This window comes from Oncorhynchus mykiss, chromosome 9 (assembly GCF_013265735.2).
Source record: "Oncorhynchus mykiss isolate Arlee chromosome 9, USDA_OmykA_1.1, whole genome shotgun sequence".
Lineage (NCBI taxonomy): Eukaryota > Metazoa > Chordata > Actinopteri > Salmoniformes > Salmonidae > Oncorhynchus > Oncorhynchus mykiss.
This window is the reverse complement of record NC_048573.1, coordinates 47,133,058-47,151,655: the sequence shown is the minus strand read 5'-3', so window position 1 is coordinate 47,151,655 and position 18,598 is coordinate 47,133,058. Positions and strand designations below refer to the sequence as shown.

At 41.8% G+C, this 18,598-nt stretch overlaps 2 protein-coding genes across 9 annotated transcripts in view; one reads left to right on the top strand and one right to left on the bottom strand.

The window, feature by feature from the left end:
- klhl17 (kelch-like family member 17) overlaps positions 1–1,710 on the bottom strand; it is a 31,863-nt gene extending 30,153 nt beyond the window's left edge. For 3 of the 5 annotated variants that reach the window (XM_036988172.1, XM_036988174.1, XM_036988173.1), the window contains exon 1: positions 1,272–1,710. The gene's annotated coding sequence lies outside the window, so the exon portion shown is untranslated. The remainder of the gene's footprint in view (positions 1–1,271) is intronic. The other 2 variants (XM_036988176.1, XM_036988177.1) reach the window with 1 other exon arrangement.
- A 4,160-nt stretch (positions 1,711–5,870) lies between these two features.
- noc2l (NOC2-like nucleolar associated transcriptional repressor) overlaps positions 5,871–18,598 on the top strand; it is a 31,616-nt gene continuing 18,888 nt past the window's right edge. For all 4 annotated transcript variants that reach the window (XM_036988171.1, XM_036988169.1, XM_036988168.1 and 1 more), the window contains exons 1-12: positions 5,871–5,984; positions 6,524–6,664; positions 6,793–6,979; positions 7,276–7,392; positions 7,777–7,891; positions 7,991–8,081; positions 10,002–10,080; positions 10,289–10,399; positions 10,884–10,997; positions 11,337–11,525; positions 15,291–15,430; positions 15,938–16,049. In XM_036988171.1, the coding sequence (XP_036844066.1) occupies positions 5,959–5,984; positions 6,524–6,664; positions 6,793–6,979; positions 7,276–7,392; positions 7,777–7,891; positions 7,991–8,081; positions 10,002–10,080; positions 10,289–10,399; positions 10,884–10,997; positions 11,337–11,525; positions 15,291–15,430; positions 15,938–16,049 (1,422 nt within the window). In that variant the 5' untranslated portion in view covers positions 5,871–5,958. The remainder of the gene's footprint in view (positions 5,985–6,523; positions 6,665–6,792; positions 6,980–7,275; positions 7,393–7,776; positions 7,892–7,990; positions 8,082–10,001; positions 10,081–10,288; positions 10,400–10,883; positions 10,998–11,336; positions 11,526–15,290; positions 15,431–15,937; positions 16,050–18,598) is intronic.

Here is an 18,598-nt window from a genome sequence, read left to right as displayed (position 1 = left end):
CAGTCTGGGGTGAAGGTTCACCTTCCAAAAGGACAATGATCCTAAACACACAGCCAAGACAATGCAGGAGTGGCTTCGGGGACAAGTCAATGTCCTTGAGTGGCCCAGCCAAAGCCCGGACTTGAACCCGATTGAACAGCTTTGGAGAGACGTGAATATAGCTGTGCAGCGAAGCTACCCATCCAACCTGACAGCACTTGCGAGGGTCTGCAGAGAAGAATGGGAGAAACTCCCCAAATACAGGTGTGCCAAGCTTGCAGCGTAGCACCCAATCTGACACGAGACAGTAATCATTGCCAAAACTGCTTCAACAAAGTACTGAGTAAAGGGTCTGAATACTTATGTAAATGTAATATTTCCGTTTTTTAAAATACGTTTTTAAAATTCTAAAAACCTGTTTTTGCTTTGGGGTATTGTGTGTAGATTGTTAAAATGAATTGAATCGTTTTTTTTACTCAAAGTCAAGGGGTCTGAATACTTTCCGAAAGCACTGTTTGTAGCCGCTATGAAGTGAACTGTTTGCGTGTGATCAAGGATGTCTTCATTCCGCCGATTCTGTTAAACGTTTGTTAAACGGAACGAAACGGGCTGAACATACCTGACTGTTGGACTAATGATTACACCCTATATCAGTTAGATGCAGTCAATAGCGTGCAAGGCGTTAGCGAATGTGTCTGCCACCTTGATTACTCAAATTTCTCTCGACCTATGAACCTTGCGTACGTTGTAAACTTTCATTCATAGGCTAGGTTGTAGCAACTTCATGATGGGCATAGGGAAAATCCACCTAACCCTATCGATGTTTCATTGAGCTGGGTGAATATGGTGTAATATAAATAAGGCTGTTTATAAATAAATAAAACATCTCGTCCGCCACGGCATTCAATACCATTGTATTTTTAACGCATACAAGATTGCCACCACACATGAGAATGCATTTGGTCACTGCAGTAAAAGACACACCGACTGCATTATCCGCGGCCATGCCACACAAAGCTATTCCACATACACATTTCCTTTTTCGGACTCATTCAGCATTCTGGATGGCTGCTAGACATACGGCTTCAATTTATGCAGGCCATTTCCCCGTTGTGACCGTCACCATCTTTGTTCGTTTAACAACATGCATGCTGTCATCACACCTTCATACTTGAGCTTGTTTCTATTCATTTATATTCCTAAAGATGTGGTACTGCCCCCCAACTCCCACACCATCTACTTCGAATGACAGTATCATCAGAAAGAAAATGGAGAGAAAAAAAGCCAATTACCGGTGATAAACGTTGCGGTTTTGTCGCCCCTCTTCACTGAAATGATGGGGAACGTGAAAACAACACGAGATGCATCCAAATTGATAAACTCTACTGCCTGTCTCGGTCCATATGAGTAAAGCATACGACAGGAAGAAAGCCTCTATTCAATCATGTTGTTGACGTACGTAAATGCAAACTGCATGAGCAATGAGTGACATCAAATGTTAAGGTGGACCTGCAGCAGTGATGCTTAGATACTATCTTGCCGCGTGGATAAAACGAAATTTAGGCAGGAAATGTTTGTTGGCTGTGTAATTGTAAAACGCGTTTGTGACGTTCATAAATTATAACTACCGGTATGTCCAAGTTGCTATCTAGACCACCTTAAATCGACAGTGCGGCTGCAGCCCAGTGAGCACCGTCCGACGCCAACGTCCATGGACCTTGCGATTTGGTCTGTCCACCCGTGCCTTGATTTTAACGTCTACAGACGTTTTCCGGCCTCGATTTGGCCCAAACGTAGACGTCTATGATTGGTTCCGATTTGGTCCGTTCTGAACTCGGATTTGTCCCAAACATAAACGTCTATGTTTGGACAGCAAAGTACAGTGGAGCAGTTTTTGCCCTAGCATTACACAGCTTTTTCAAATAATCAAAGCTTGATGATTAGTTGGTTAATTGAATCAGCTGTGTAGTGCTAGGGCAAAAAACAAAATGTGCACCCAGAGTGGGCCCCAATACCAAGTTTAGGAAACCTTGCAGTAGAGCACAGCAGGGTACAGTACAGTAGAGCAAAGTATAGTTCAATACAGAAGAGTACAGTATAGCTCAGTACAATACAGATGAGTACAGTATGAGTATTGTACAATACCCTACTGTACTGTTCTGTACTCTACCAAAATAAACTGTTATGTACTGTACTGAACTAAACTCTACTGTGCAGTTCAAACTTGTGAAATAGACTTCTATGATTGGTTCAGATTTGGTCCGGTCCAACCAAATGTGGTCTTGTTTGGGTGATGGAGCTCATTAGAATAATATCCAGCTGGCTTTGCAAGAGTTCATTTACATTTACAGCAGATGCTCTTATCCAGAGTGAATTACAGTCAGTGTATTCAACTAAGGTAGATAAACAACCACAGATCACAGTCATAGCAAGAAAAACATTTCTGTAACAGTTACTGAGAATGTTATAAAAGTATTTTTTCCCCCTGTTGGTCTGAAAACTTTGAACATGGTCACTGCCAGTTCTAAAACAAGCAATAATAAATAGTCCATACTGCAATCTTCACTTTGCTGCATTTTCCTATTTTATTGGAATTGTTTTAATGTGATATAATGCTTTCTTCATTGACATGTAGAGATAAGTGAATGTATGTACGGTTGAAATTTGGCCATAGAAACAATGACCAACAAAATATGAAATTTCAACGTCTGTAAAATACACATTTTCAACATCTGGAAAATACATATCCCCAAAACACATGTAAATATTGGACTATAAATTGTGCCTTCCTGTATTATACTAAAATGTTTATTCTATTCTACTGAGCCATTTTATGTCCGTATTCTTATCTTTTATTATTTATAATTGTTGTTGGATTGTTGAGAAGGAACCTGCAAGTAAGCAATTTGTTGGTTGAGTATACCATGTGTATGACTAATACAACTTGAAACGTCTATAAAAGACGACTTTTAGAAGTCTTTTTAATATATTTTGCTCACTGGGAGGCTACTGTGGACCTTCTGGCCACTCAAGAAGGCACATAACATTATCACAAAACATAACCTCCAGCAAATGATCCTCCTCTATCAAGTCCAGTGGTATTGAAACTTTTTCAGTGGGGACCCAGTCTTTTCCGGAAGAATTTCTGTATACAGCATTTTTTCAGCAAGAATTTATTGCGACCCCACCCTACCCCAAATCTAATAACCATAAACCTTTCCAACCATCTAATAACCATCCTGACCGGTTGCATCACTGCCTGGTACGGCAATTACTCGGCCTCTGACCACAAGGCACTACAGAGGGTTGTGCGTACGGCCCAGTACATCACTGGGGCTAAGGTGCCTACCATCCAGGACCTCTACACCAGGCGGTGTCAGAGGAAGGCCCTAAAAATTGCCACAGACTGTTCTCTCTACTACCGCATGGCAAGTGGTACCAGAGTGCCAAGTCTAGGACCAAAAGGCTTCTCAACAGTTTTTACCCCCAAGCAATAAGACTCCTGAACAGGTAATCAAATGGCTACCCCGGACTATTTGCATTGTGGCCCCCCAACCCCTTTTACGCTGCTGCAACTCTCTGTTTATCATATATGCATAGTCACTTTAACTTTACATTCATTGGGGCGGCAGGGTAGCCTAGTGGTTAGAGCGTTGGACTTGTAACCGAAAGGTTGCAAGTTTGAATCCCAGAGCTGACAAGATACAAATCTGTCGTTCTGCCCTCAACTGTTCCTAGGCCGTCATTGAAAATAAGAATTTGTTCTTAACTGACTTGCCTAGCTAAATAAAGGTAAAAAAAAAAAAAAAAATGTACATACTATTTCAATTGGCCAGACCAACCAGTGCCGACCAAGATGTACTACCGGGCTATCTGCAGTGTCTCACCAACCCCTCTATTACGCTACTGAAACTCTCTGTTCATCATATATGCATAGTCACTTTAATCATTTCTACATGCACCTCAATCAGCCTGACTAACCGGTGTCGGAATATAGCATCGCTACTGTTACTTTCCACTGTCTTTTTACTGTTGTTTTATTTATTTACTTACCTATTGTTCACCTAATACCTTTTTGCACTATTGGTTGGAGCCTGTAAGTAAACATTTCACTGTAAGGTCTACACACACCTGTTGTATTCGAAGCACGTGACAAATACAATTTGATATGACTTGATTCAATTCATTACACTTAGCTCTTAACAAAATTAAAACAAAACAAATGACTCAATAAAATTGTATTTTTCGAATTCATCTTTCTCAAAAACGTTTGTATATTGTCCCATAAAATAAGATGTACTATTTTTTGTTTCGCTGACCCCACTGCACTTCCCCCGCGACCCCAACTTTGAACACCACTGGTCTAGACAGACAAGAACTTCGATAGACCAGTGACGCAATCAGGACGTCCGATCCGATTTGTCAAGATCACGTTCCAACAGAAACGAGTCTGGTTTCCCACGAGATTAACATTAAAGAAACTAGACTACAGTCTTCCAGATGGCTAGCTAAAGGTTTCTCCTTTCATCTGTGGCTAAAGCATAACTAGCATCGATATTGTTGCAATAGCTATCTTCTTACCTAGCTAGCCAGACACCGGCCGCCTTGACAAATTACATGGCGATGTTGGGATTCAGATAGTTAGCTTGCAATCAAGACTCACCAGCTGTCGTCTGTGTCGCAAGGACAGCACAAATGTATTTCTATTTGTAACCTTTTGCAGTTACTCGCTAACCCAACACTATGGTGTAGTCCAAAAAGTGCAGCATGTAAGAGATTCAATTTATCATTCTTGAATTGTTAATGATCACTTCAACATCCCATGTCGCATCAAAACAATGCGTTTTATCTAGAAGGTTACAGTATACCGCTGCACACACAAATGACACCGAAAAGTAATGTTACTTAGCCTGAAAGGGGAAACTAGTTAACGTTAGCTATGTGCATTTTAAACCCGTATTTATATTTTTACAAAAAAAAACACAAAGTAAACTGATACATGTTGTGCTATTGCTCATGATAACGATTGAGAAACTGAATACAAAATATATTTTGATGAACAACCTCTGCAAAATCTACTGGATTTGCTAACACATTTTAGTTGTAACGTCACATTACATGCGTCAGAATGGTGGCGTTCGAGGTCGTTTTGTTGTCACCATACGCAGATTATCAATCTCACAATGACTGGGGAATCATTTAATGCTTCAAGAACCACATTCATACGATACAAACAATGTGAACGACCAGTGGGTTGCAAACCCGGATCTCATGCCAGAGGAGCGCATAAACCTGCTAAACTATACCTGAATATTAATACATCCGAGCCTCCTGACACCACGACAGTTTCCACCACACAAGACGACTTACAATTTACATCGGCCCAATTAAATGGTCACCGTGGCATGCCCAGATTTCACCTACGGGACTCCAAACTGAAATTCACATACAAGGGACAGTACTTAAATCGGCCCACCTTGAAGAAATATAAATGTATCGACTAGGGGAGCAGTCAATACAACTCTCCAGGTCAAAGCAGGCAACTGATGCAAGGTATAATAATAACCCAAGTGTGGTCACCAAACCACCTCTGTTACCATTTGATCTTGTACTCAGGGTAGACCACACATATGTTGTATCCCAAAATTACATATCGCGCCATTGTCTTTTCAACAGGAGCGTGTCCACCTTGCCACCTGTACATGTGTGCGAGACTCATCGGAGTCACACAGAGCTCCGCTGTGACGATCAGTGTTTGCACCAGCATCTCCTGCCCACCAGAACTGTCTTTCTTTTCCACAAACTCTTCAGGTCACAGGTAAATTAATCTTGCGTGTATGGTCATCAAACTATCTGTCTCGAGCAATTTTGACGCTGGTGTGCCTCGCGACATTAAAAAAAAGGAGATCTGGAACGCCCCTTCAGCCTAACACCATTGCATTGTGGGAAAATAATTGGTAGTCACATTTTTGATCCAGCATGGCAGGAAAACAGAAAAGCAAAAGGTAAATTGCTCACAGTGAAATATGGGTACTGAACACATTTTTTCTATGAAATAACAATGTAGCGAGTTTCTTTGTATATTGTACATGTCTAGTGTTTTGTGTCGTTGTTTATTTGCCTTGGAATGTTACAAGTGGAGTTGATAGCGCACTTTAAATAATCGTTAGCCTTTGCTAATAGTTAGCTTGGTTAGAAATGGTTGGCATGCTCGCTAACCAAGTTAGTTGAGTGAGTGAGTGAGTGAGTGAGTGAGTGAGTGAGTGAGTGAGTGAGTGAGTAACATGTTACTTCCCCTGTTCAGTTTTCAAGTTTGTTTTGGCATGGTTTATTGAAATGTACTGTTAAACGGATCCAACTAACTAGCTAATTTAGCCAACTAAACTAACTTTACTCGCCATCATTGTCACTGCAGAGAGACTTGTAACGTATCTGATAAAACTCGCTAGCTTGTTTAAATATAGCTAAGTAACTGATATTTGACTTTGTAATTTAAATATCTTAATGTTTGCTAAATTGGCTGTTTATTGTTTCTATGTTGCAGGAAGTTGGAGGACCTCAGTGTGGACGAGTTCCTGATATCTGGCTTTGACTCGGCAGGTGAGACTGATTCTGAGGATGACACTCCTACCCGGAATGGACAGAAATCGAAGAAGAAAGCAGGGCAATCCGCAGCTCAAGACAAGTAAGTGTCTCTCACTTCTTCAGTCAGTGTCTGCCCCAGATACTTTTAGTATACCCTAAAAATACAAATGTCCTCCCAGGTCACCTGGTCGAATGTTATTTAATAAATGAGTATGTCCTGTCTTGCAGGGGTGATGACAAAAAGAAAGGCAAGGCTTCTCAGCACAAAGACTCGCTATCAAGGCTAAAAAGTAAAGATCCAGAGTTCTATAAGTTTTTGCAGAAGAACGACCAGACCCTGCTCAACTTTGACGACACCGACAGCTCCGAGGATGAGGAAGAGCGGAAGTACCACACGCTGCCCAAACAACTGGAGGTACCAGGGCTTTGATTTTGACAAATGTTTAATGATCTGAAACCGTAAATCAAATGATGTATAGAGTGACTATAGAGTGAGATTCCTGATCTAAAAGGGTAGCCTATGCTTGACTAAACCAGCAGCATTAGAGAGGAACATCTAATTTTACACTTGTAACTGTCCAATTTGAGGGGATGCGGATTTTACACTCAACATGTATTCGTTAATTTATATTCCTTAGCATGTTTTCTTTGTCTCTATAATGCCATTTACATTTTTCAGAATGTTAACTTTAAGGTTATGTGTGACTGTAGGAGGCCAGTTCTGATGATGATGAGGAACAAGGAGAGTCCACCAAGAAATCCAAGAAGACCGCAGAGGCCATCAAAGTCACAGAGAAAATGGTTGACGAGTGGCAAGCCGCAATCAAGGTTAGACTTACCTACAGACTATCCACCGAGCATAGACCTCAACCTTTTTCCTCTACCAGACTTTGGGTGTAGTCATTATAAACAGACTACGCCGGGATGCCGGTTGCATAATGGCCCTTTTCAATAACCAACATTTTATGCATATTTTGTCTCTGCAAATAGAATAGGGCTTTGTCCCATCTTCCACCTCTCAAACCTCTGGGTTAACTACCATCCCATGAGTGTCGTGATTAAAAAACTATGCCTACCAGGCAGCATTAATTAGAAAGGAAAAACATATTATTATATGAGGTCAAGAGGCTTTTGTTTCTACTGTACCACAATACCAGTGCTTTTGCCCTTCATTCTTGTATATTTTCTTGCCTCCCATCCTTTTGTCTTCAGGATGAGCCTACACCTCGCCTCTTCAGAGAGATCACACAGGCCTTCAAGGCTGCCGTGGCGACCACCAAAGGAGAAGGGGGAGATCCGTGTCGATACAAAGTGGCCGACAGTTCAGGTAGGGATCATACCCTCCATGAGTGTGTATTTAGTAGTGTCAACATACTTTAGCCCCAAGGACGATGATATAATTTGGTGTGTGTGTGTTTTCCAATAGTGTTCAACGCCTTGGTCCTGTTCTGTATCCGAGACGTGTACGTGGCTCTGCAGAGGATGCTCAACCTAAAGCCAGATAAAGACCAGAAGAAGTAATAAATGGAGACCTTTCTTCTTTACATAAGCTTTAACCATTTCCCTGATGCTTAGTTTTGAGTAGAAAAATTGCTAACCTGATTAACCAACGAGCCAATGTATTTTATTATTTGTGCCAAAGTGATTTAATTTGTTTTAGGTGTATCCATTTTAGAGGTAGACCGATTATGATTTTTCAACGCTGATACCGATTAAACGGCCGATTTATTAAAAAAAAAAGAATAATATATATATATATATATATTTTTTTTTAACAATTATTTGTAATAATGACAATTACAACAATACTGAATGAACACTTATTTTAACTTAATATAATACATCAATAAAAATCCATTTAGCCTCAAATAAATAAAGAAACATGTTCAATTTGGTTTAAATAATGCAAAAACAAAGTGTTGGAGTAGAAGTACTATATGTACCTTGTAAAAAAGCTAATGTTTGAGTTCCTTGCTGAGAACATATGAAACATATGAATGTTGGTGGTTCCTTTTAACATGAGACTTCAATATTCCAAGGTAAGAGGTTTTAGGTTGTAGTTATTATAGGAATTATAGGACTATTTCTCTCTACCATTTGTATTTCATATACCTTTGACTATTGGATGTTCTTGTAGGCACTATAGTATTGCCAGTGTAACAGTATAACTTCCGTCCCTCTCCTCGCCCCTACCTGGGCTCGAACCAGGCACACATCGACAACAGCCACACTTGAAGCAGCGTTACCCATCGCTCCACAAAAGCCGCGGCCCTTGCAGAGCAAGGGGAATAACTACTCCAAGTCTCAGCGCGAGTGACGGTTGAACCCCGCTAACTAGCTAGCCATTTCACATCGGTTACACCAGCCATTTGGCTGATAGGCTTGAAGTCAAACAGCGCTGTGCTTGCGAAGAGCTGCTGGCAAAACGGACAAAAGTGCTGTTTGAATGAATGCTTACGAGCCTGCTGCTGCCTACCATCGCTCAGTCAGACTGCTCTAACAAATCATAGACTTAATTATAACATAGTAACACAGAAATACGAGCCTTTGGTAATTTAATATGGTTAAATCCGGACACAATCATTTCGAAAACAAAACATGTATTATTTCAGTTAAATACAGAACCGTTCAATGTTACGTCATAATTACGTAAAATTCTGGCAAAGTAGTTCGCAATGAGCCAGGCTGGCCAAACTGTTGCATAAACCCTGACTCTGTGTGCAATGAATTCAAGAAAAGTGACACAATTTCACCTGGTTAATATTGCCTGCTAACCTGGATTTCTTTTAGCTAAATATGCAGGTTTAAAAATATATACTTCTGAGTATTGATTTTAAGAAAGGCATTGGTGTTTATGGTTAAGTACAGTCGTCCAACGATTGTTCTTTTTGCGCAAATGCGCTTTTGTTAAATCATCCCCCAGCGTTGCATCGATTATATGCAACGCAGGACACGCTAGATAAACCAGTAATCTCATCAACCATGTGTAGTTAACTAGTGATTATGATTGATTGATAGTTTTTTATAAGATAAGTTTAATGCTAGCTAGCAACTTACCTTGGCTTCTACTGCATTCGCGTAACAGGCAGTCAGTCTCCTTGTGGAGTGCAACGAGAGGCAGGTGGTTATAGCGTTGGACTAGTTAACTAAGTTTGCAAGATTGGATCCCCCGAGCTGACACGGTGAAAATCTGTCGTTCTGCCCCTGAACAAGGCAGTTAACCCACCGTCGTTGAAAGTAAGAATGTGTTCTTAATGGACTTGCCTAATTAAATAAAGGTATATATTTAAAAACCGCAAAATCGGCGCCCAAAAATACCCATTTCCGATTATGAAAACTTGAAATCGGCCCTAATTAATCGTCCATTCCGATTAATCGGTCAACCTCTAATCCATTTATCCATTTCGGGCTTTCCTCTCTCATTTTCTCATCTTCAGGCCAGTGCTTCCATCTTCCAGTCCTAAGTGGCAGAAGTACCAGGTGGACATCAGGATGTATCTCAGTGGGATCGTTCAGGTTTGTCCCGCTATTTATTTCATCCTCCCTCTCCCCTCTTGTCTGAATTGTCACTGTTACCTTTCCCTTTTCCTGCATACAGTATTTGTGTTGGATGTACCCTAGTGTTTTTAAAATGTTTCTACCATTTTTACTCTTATCGAAGATCCATTTAATTTACTTACAACAGCAAATAAATGGAACTTTAACTCTCCTCCTCCGTTCACAGCTCTTGTCATGTCTCACAGAGGCCACCGTCATCAGTGCAGTTCTGAGGCACGCCAACCAGCTGGTTCCCTACTACCTGTGTAACCCCAAACAGTGTCGCCACCTGCTCAAGGTGACTTCCAGTTACCACAGCAACACCTATATGTAGGCTGACCAAACTGCATGATGATCATCGGGGGAATTAGGCAAATAATGTTTTTGTAATGTTAAGCCGTTTTGATTTAGTTCAAAGGATGATAACCCTGCAGAGAGAAACCACATTAATATCGGCTGAATATATAAACAGTGTTGTGCGGCACTGGAGGATCCCTTCCTAGGAAATGGCCTATTACCACTGTTAGAACCGTGTAACTCCATTTTGTCCCCGTATAGTTTTTTTTATTACGTTCATTGAAAGTAGTAGCACTGACATTTCATAATTGTATTTTCATAAATGGTCAAATATGACTGTCTGTCATTTCCTAAAAAGCTTTTAACGATGCAAGACTTCCGACAGCGACACTATGCTCTGGACTGGTAGCCTTGCTATTGGGACCTGGGTCCTCCATTCCCAACGCTAGCTCTCACAGTCCACCTCTCACCTTTTTTCCCCCTAGCAACTGATCAAGCAGTGGAGCACCGGGGAGGAGACGAGCCGCGTGCTGGCTTTCCTGGCCCTCAACAAGATCTGCAGACAGAAGCAAGACACCAACCTCAACCCCATCCTCAAGGTATGTTCTCTATGTCTCTCTGTTCCATCCTCTGGGGAGGTGAGACCATCGTGGGTGAAAAATGCTTCATTCATTTGACCCACGGTAGTTAATACCCGCCAGGAGTGAGTAAGTAAGGTGTATGTCTCCACATCTGCATTAAAAGTGCTAAACAAATATCGCTTCCCAGTTAGTGGCAAGTGTCTGCACATAAAAATTCCTGAAAGGTGGCACATAGCAGTACAAAGTGAAAGGTGTAAAGTTGCCTGCACAACTGTTGGAACTCCCCAAAATGAACATTTAAAAAAATATATTTTTAACTGAACTCGGACACCCTTTAACCTAATTTTCTTTCCTCAGCAAATGTACATCTCGTACGTGCAGAATTGCAAGTTCACGTCGCCCACCGTTTTGCCTATGATCAACTTCATGCAGCGGACGCTGACGGAGATGTACTCGCTGGACACACAGGCCTCCTACCAGCACGGCTTCATCTACATCCGCCAGCTGGCCATCCACCTGAGGAACGCCATGACCATGAAGAAGAAGGTTAGCAGTTAGTCGCACATCCATTCATACACTAGCACCTGAAATCACTAAGTGTCTCCAAGTAGAAGGGCTGATCTAGCATCACGTGCCCCCTTTATAATGTTTTAAAAGGCGAATCTGATCCTAGATCAGCACTCTGAGATGCCTGGGGAATTTCGGGCCCTGGATGTTGAAAATGAGGATAAGGCAATTATGTTGTAGGACACCAGGAAGTACTGCTAATGATGATGATGATAATAGAAGGAATAATGTGACCTATAAAGGTTTTTATACTGGCCTGTGATATTCTAACATCGGAGCTAAGTGTTTCAATATTGGTCTATCTCAGTGGTTCCCAAACTTTTTTTCTAGTCCCGTATCCCTTCAAACATTCAACCTCCAGCTGCATACCAGCGCACTCTCAAATGTTTTTTGCCATCACTGTAAGCCTACCACACACACACACACACACTATGATACTTTTATTAAACAATAGAATGAGTGTGAGTTTGTCACATATATTGAAACACAGCTTAGCCTTTTGTTAATCACCCTGTCATCTCAGATTTTCTAAATATGCTTTACAGCCAAAGCAAGACAAGTATTTGGGGTTTATCGATAGCCTAGCATAGCATTATTACTAGCTAGCAGCAGGCAACCTGGTCACAAATCAGAAATCAAATTAAATTGTTTACCTTTGATGAGCTTCAGATGTTTTCCCTCACGAGACTCCCAGTTAGATAGCAAATGTTCCTTTTTTCCAAAAATATTATTTTTGTAGGCGAAATAGCTCCGTTTGTTCTTCACGTTTGGCTGAGAAATCGACCGGAAATTGCGGTCACTACAACGAAAAATATTCCAAATTAGCGCCATAATATCGACAAACGTGGCAATCGTTGTTTATAATCAATCCTCAAGGTGTTTTTCAAATATCTATTCAATAATATATCAACTGGGACTGGTGGCTTCTTAGTAGGATAGAGAGAAACAATGGCCGCATTTGTCCTTTACGCACAAAACACTCTGAGAGACTTCAGCTGACCACTGACGCAATGTTGACGTTCAGGCTCATTTTTCAAAATAAAAGCCTGAAACTATGTATTGTGACACACACATTAGGGAAGCCATAGAAAAAGGAATCTGGTTGATTTCTCATTCACTGCTCAATAGGGACGCATAGGAACGCAGAGCCTTCTAAATAAGAGTCCCTTCCTGTTTGGATTTTTCTCAGGCTTTCGCCTGTAATATCATTTCTGTTATACTCACAGACAATATTTTTACAGTTTTGGCAACTTTAGTATTTTCTATCCTAAGCTGTCAATTATATGCATATTCTAGCATCTTGTCCTGACAAAATAGCCGTTTACTTTGGGGACGTTATTTTTCCAAAAATGAAAATACTGCCCCCTAGATTCAAGAGGTTAATGCAGACCGAAAAGAGCTCCAACTTCTTATTAATCATACCCTCAAATTTGTCCCACCCCACACGTTGAATATAGTTGCGGAGAGTCCCTGTAATCCTAGATTCAGATCATTAAGGCGGGAAAAAACATCACCCAGATAGGCCAGTCGTGTGAGAAACTCGTCATCGTGCAAGGGGTCAGACTCAGACAAGTGAAAATTAAAGAACTTTAAGCTCGTCTCACAATTCCAAAAAACGTGTCTATACTTTGCCCTTATGTTGTAAAAGTCTTACATGGTCGCTTGTATAGTGCAGAAAATACACGAGAGTTCAGGGGCCTTGCTTTAACAAAGTTAACCATTTTCACTGTAGTGTCCAATACGTCTTTCAAGCTGTCATGCATTCCCTTGGCAGCAAGAGCCTCTCGGTGGATGTTGCAGTGTACTGGGAGCAACTGATTGCACGTGCGTTACCACTCCACTATGTCCCCCTATCATGGCTTTTTGCGCCATCAGTACAGATACCAACACATCTTGACCACCAAAGTCCATTTCATGTCACAAAGCTATCCAGTACTTTAAAAATATTTTCTCATGTTGTCCTGGTTTTCAGAAGAGGATGTCTTCCTTAACTTCTTATGGGCAGGCACTGGATGGCCAACATCTGGTGAAATTGCAGAGCACCAAATTGAAAATACAGAAATACTCATATTAAACATTCATAAAATATACTATACAAGTGTTAAACATCGGTTTGAAAGATGAACTTCTTGTTAATCCAGCCGCTGTGTCAGATTTCAAAAAGGCTTTACGGCTAGAGCATACCATGCAATTATCCGAGGACAGTGCCCCGCTTACAAAAGCATACAAACATTTTCCAGCCAAGTAGAGGAGTTACAAAAGTCAGAAATAGCGATAAAATTATTCTCTTTGATCTTCATATGGTTGAACTAACAAGACTCCCTGTTACACAATAAATGTTTGTTTTGTTCAATAAAGTCCCTCTTTATGTCCCAAAACCTCAGTTTTCTTGGCGTGTTTTGTTCAGTAATCCACTGGGGTGGTCAAAACATGCAGACGAATACATCCCAATAGTACCAGTAAAGTTTGTTGAAACATGTCAAACAATGTTTATAATTAATCCTCAGGTTGTCTGCAAAGCAGCTCTGCATTCATCCTTTGTCCTCTGACCAAAAGGTGTTTTTACTCCTCGTTTTTCAAAATACAAGCCTGAAAGCATGTCTAAGACTGTTGACATCTAGTGGAAGCCATAGGAACTGCAATCTGGGCCCTAACCCATAACAGACATTCAATCGCAAAAAAAATCCACTTCCTGGATGGATTGTCCCCTGGTTTTCGCCTGCCATATCAGTTCTGTTATACTCAGACATTATTTTAACAGATTTAGAAACTTAAGAGTGTTTTACATATCCTAGCTTCTGGGCCTGAGTAACAGGCAGTTTACTTTGGGCATGTTTGTCATCCAAACTTCAAAATACTGCCCTCTACCCAAGAGGTTTATTGACCCCCATAAATATAACGGCCATATACTCGGAGCTGTGCCAGGCCTGCCATGTCTGTTGACTCATCCAGCTGTGACGCACTGGCTTGTATGCGAAGCAGTAATTGTTTCAAAACATCTCCTGCCATGTCAGTGATGCATTGTGAAACAGTGTTGTTTGAAGAAGGCATTGTCTATAGTTTTTTTTTTGCCTTTTTCCCCCAGCATTGTCCCAGCCGTATCATCTGCGGCAGCAGGAAGAATTAAGTCCTCTACAGTAGTATGGGGCTTGCCTGTCTTAGTCACTCTGTAGCTCACCATATAAAACATTTCTAGCCCCTTCTTATTAATGGTATCTGTTGCTTTAATACATGTCTTACTACTCGAAAGTAGTCTTTATTCTCGCTCAAAAAACTCCTGTGGCTTATTTTTCATATTGTCATGTTTCTAAATGTCTGCGCAAGAGGGAAGGTTTACTGCGAGAGCATGACAGTTAATGTGATTGAATGTTAATTATTTAACTAGGCTACCTGTATTTGATATTGTTGTTATTTCGCTGAACACTAGATGGTTTCATTGTATTTTTGGCAGTGAAACGAGGCTACTCAGGCGAGGGGGGAAAAACTCACCTAAATGTATAGCCCCGTTTGAAAATGTGAATAAAAAAATGCATTTAAAAAATAATTTGAATCACATTTTTATTTGGCGTACCCCCGACAGCAATGTAGCCCTGGGGAACCCCAGTTTGGGAATACCCGGTCAAGACCATTGCTCATCTAACTGTATCCCAGTAATCATTTAGAAACAACCAGCAATTGCATGTAGATCAGTGCTGATGTTAAATGTGATGTACTTTAAGGTGTGTGTGTTTTTGGTCCCTGCAGGAGACATACCAGTCGGTGTATAACTGGCAGTTTGTCCACTGCCTGTACCTGTGGTGTCGTGTGCTCAGCACCCTGCACCCCAGCGACGTCCTGCAGCCCCTCATCTACCCACTGTGCCAGGTCATAGTGGGCACCATCAAGTGGGTACACGCACACAGACCTATGGGCTTAACTTGGGATCATACTGTTTCATGGGCTCTGCTACTGTAGAACACACAACCAGGATATCACACAGATCTATGGGGAAGGAGAATACTGCATCTCTTTTCTGAAAGTTTAACATAAACCATCTGTTTTTCACCTAGTTGTTGTATAGATCAACAATGACACGTGATTTAGTATGTATACCCTCTGTTAGGGTAGAATGTCTAGTTAGCATGATATGACCAGCCTATGGTCTGCAGATTTTCTATTGGTTATCCGTCTTTTAATTGAAATACAATCACATAACATAACAACGGACACAGACTAAGCCTAGACTAAAAAGCATGCTCAATGGAGAATATATATTGAAGGGGGGGGAGATTTGGTCCACAACTAGGCTTAATCTCTCTGTGAAACTGCACCAAAAAGTTTAACTTCACACTTTCACCAGCAGGTGGTAGTGTTGACCGTTGTTGTGACTCTCTATCTGTCTTACTGTGCAGGTTGGTACCCACTTCCCGCTACTACCCTTTGAGGATCCACTGTGTGCGAGCCCTCACCCTCCTCTCTGGCAGCACCCACACCTTTGTGCCCGTTCTGCCCTTCCTACTGGAGGTAAGACCCCTTACCCCCTGCCAGAGGTGCTCATCTCCTCCCAGAGCAAACCCTCATGGGCCAATATTTACAAAGTGTTCTGATCTGGGATCAGTTAGGTCTTCTTTTTTTTACTTGATAATGAATAAGACAGCAAGACCTGATCATAGATCCTGCTATTTGACTCTTTGTGAACAGGGATCCTGCAGGATTTGGCTCCACACCCTACTGTAGCTCAACTAGTTCAGGGCTCTCCACTCCTGTTCCTGGAGAGCTACTGTCCTGTAGGTTTTCACTCCAACCCTAATCTAGCACACCTGATTCTAATAATCAGCTGGTTGATGAGCTGAACAGGGTTAGTTACACCTGGGGTTGGAGTGAAAACCTACATTTTTTTTCCCTTTTTTCTTTATTTAACTAGGCAAGTCAGTTAAGAACAAATTCTTATTTCAATGACTGCCTAGGAACAGTGGGTTAACTGCCTGTTCAGGGAGCTCGGGGGTTTGAACTTGCAACCTTCCGGTTACTAGTCCAACGCTCTAACCACTAGGCTACCCTGCAAGGTTGGAGAGGCCTGAACTAGTTCATCGCTAACCAGGACCTTGATCAGCTGAGTCCGGTATGTTAACTTACAAAGGGGCATTCTCAGTAGCTCACTAGGATGAGGGTTGGCCACCCCTGCTGTAAGCACTTGTGTGGCCTAGATCAGAAAAGGTTAAATAGATGTGAGCAATACGGTGAGAGGACAGCATTGGGCGACAGACCCAATGGAAACACAATGTGGTTTCCATTGTAATATTTTGTAAGGTGTCAGTGGAAAACAGTCTGTAGGTCTCAACAGCTAAACACAAAGTAGTTTCTGAAAGATGAGGGGGTGGAAGTAAATGTGAGTGGTTTGTGACATCAACCTTAACCCCTGCACTAGTCTCTTCCTACTAGCAGACTTTGCTGATAGCTTCTTTATTGAGGGAAAGTGGACTTACTATGTGATACGTGGTTGTCTCACCTAGCTATCTTTAGATGAATGTAGTAGCTGTAACTCGCTCTGGAGAAGAGCGTCTGCTAAATGACTACAATGTAAATGTCAAATGTTAGACACCTTTGTTATTAGGGCAGGTCCCAAACTGTCAACGTTTTCAGTTTGGTGCGTGTGGTGTGCGTGTTTGTCAGAGTTTCCATTAGCCGGCAATTGAATGGTACGTTCGCGCTGCGAACAGCCCATTCCATCTCATCCCGAAGATGCTCTATAGGGTTGAGGTCTGGGGACTGACCAGGCCTCTCAAGTGAACTGAACTCACTGTCATGTTTCAGGCAATGTTTTTCCACTCCTCAGTTGTCCAGTGTTGGTGACTGCGTGCCCACTGGAGCCGTTTCCTCTTGTTTTTAGCTGATGGGAGTGGAACCCGGTGTGGTCGTCTGCTGCAATAGCCCATCCGTGACGAGGATCGATGCTCAGAGATCGACGTGGACTGTGCTCTTATTTGCCTGTTTGTGGGCCCGCCTGTTAGCTTGCGTGATTCTTGCCATTCTCCTTTGACCTCTCATCAACAAGCTGTTTTCTCCCACAGGACTGCCGCTGACTGGATGTTTTTCTTTGTCGCGTCCTTCTCGGTAAACCCTAGACACTGTCATTTCTGAAGACCGTCCGTTTCTAAGATGCTGGAACCGGTGCACCTGGCACTGACTATCATACCACGCTTTGGTCACTCGTTTTGCCCATTTTAACGTTCAATCAAACTGTAACTGAATGCCCCTGACTGATTTTATATGGCAAGCCATGGCCAGCAAGTGCCGTGCTGCAAAGGTTCAACTCTGGTAACGTTACAGCCCTTTAGTGAAGCCTGTGAAAACTGGTGCGTTATATTTGCTCTTTGCAAAAGGTGTTCCTCAAACTCAAAAGGTGTTCCTCAAACTCAAACCTGGCCGTTTACAAAGTAGTGATACGCTATGTGATGTTCAGGTTGTCCGTTTGTCAGGGACTGGGTCAAATTCCCTTTGCGCCACCCCCATCTAGCCAGCTAAGTAGCCCCGTGAGAGCACTTGTTATAGCTCAGTGAGTTGTTTACATGCATGATGGCAAGACAAGTGTCTGGCACGAGAGCGGGTGGAGGAGGCTTGGCTTGACGTGTTGGGCATCTTGTGATGACATGCATTATCTGAATTAGGCCCACAGAATTATACCTAGTAGAGGAGCTGCTTCTATGGAGTAACTTTGAATGTTTTTGAACTTCATAGTTGACTTAACATTGGACCAAAGAAGCTAGCTAGCTAACAAGCTTGTGTGTGCAGAGTGACACCAGAATTAAAAACACGTCTTATCTTTTTTTGTAGTTAATAAATCCAATGTGAAATGTGGTAACTATAGTATTCCTAACTAGCTTTGAAAAAGGTTTTGGTTCTGTTCTCTGAACAGGTTCCAACCCCTGATCTCTAGAATCGAATCCAAAAATCCGCTGTCTGTCAGTCAGTGGGTGTTAGCCTCCTATGCTGGGGAGTCAACTCCAAAATAATAGATTCCTTGCCCGTTGACTCCCATTTCTGTGTCAAGCTTCGATCCCACTAGGAATCGA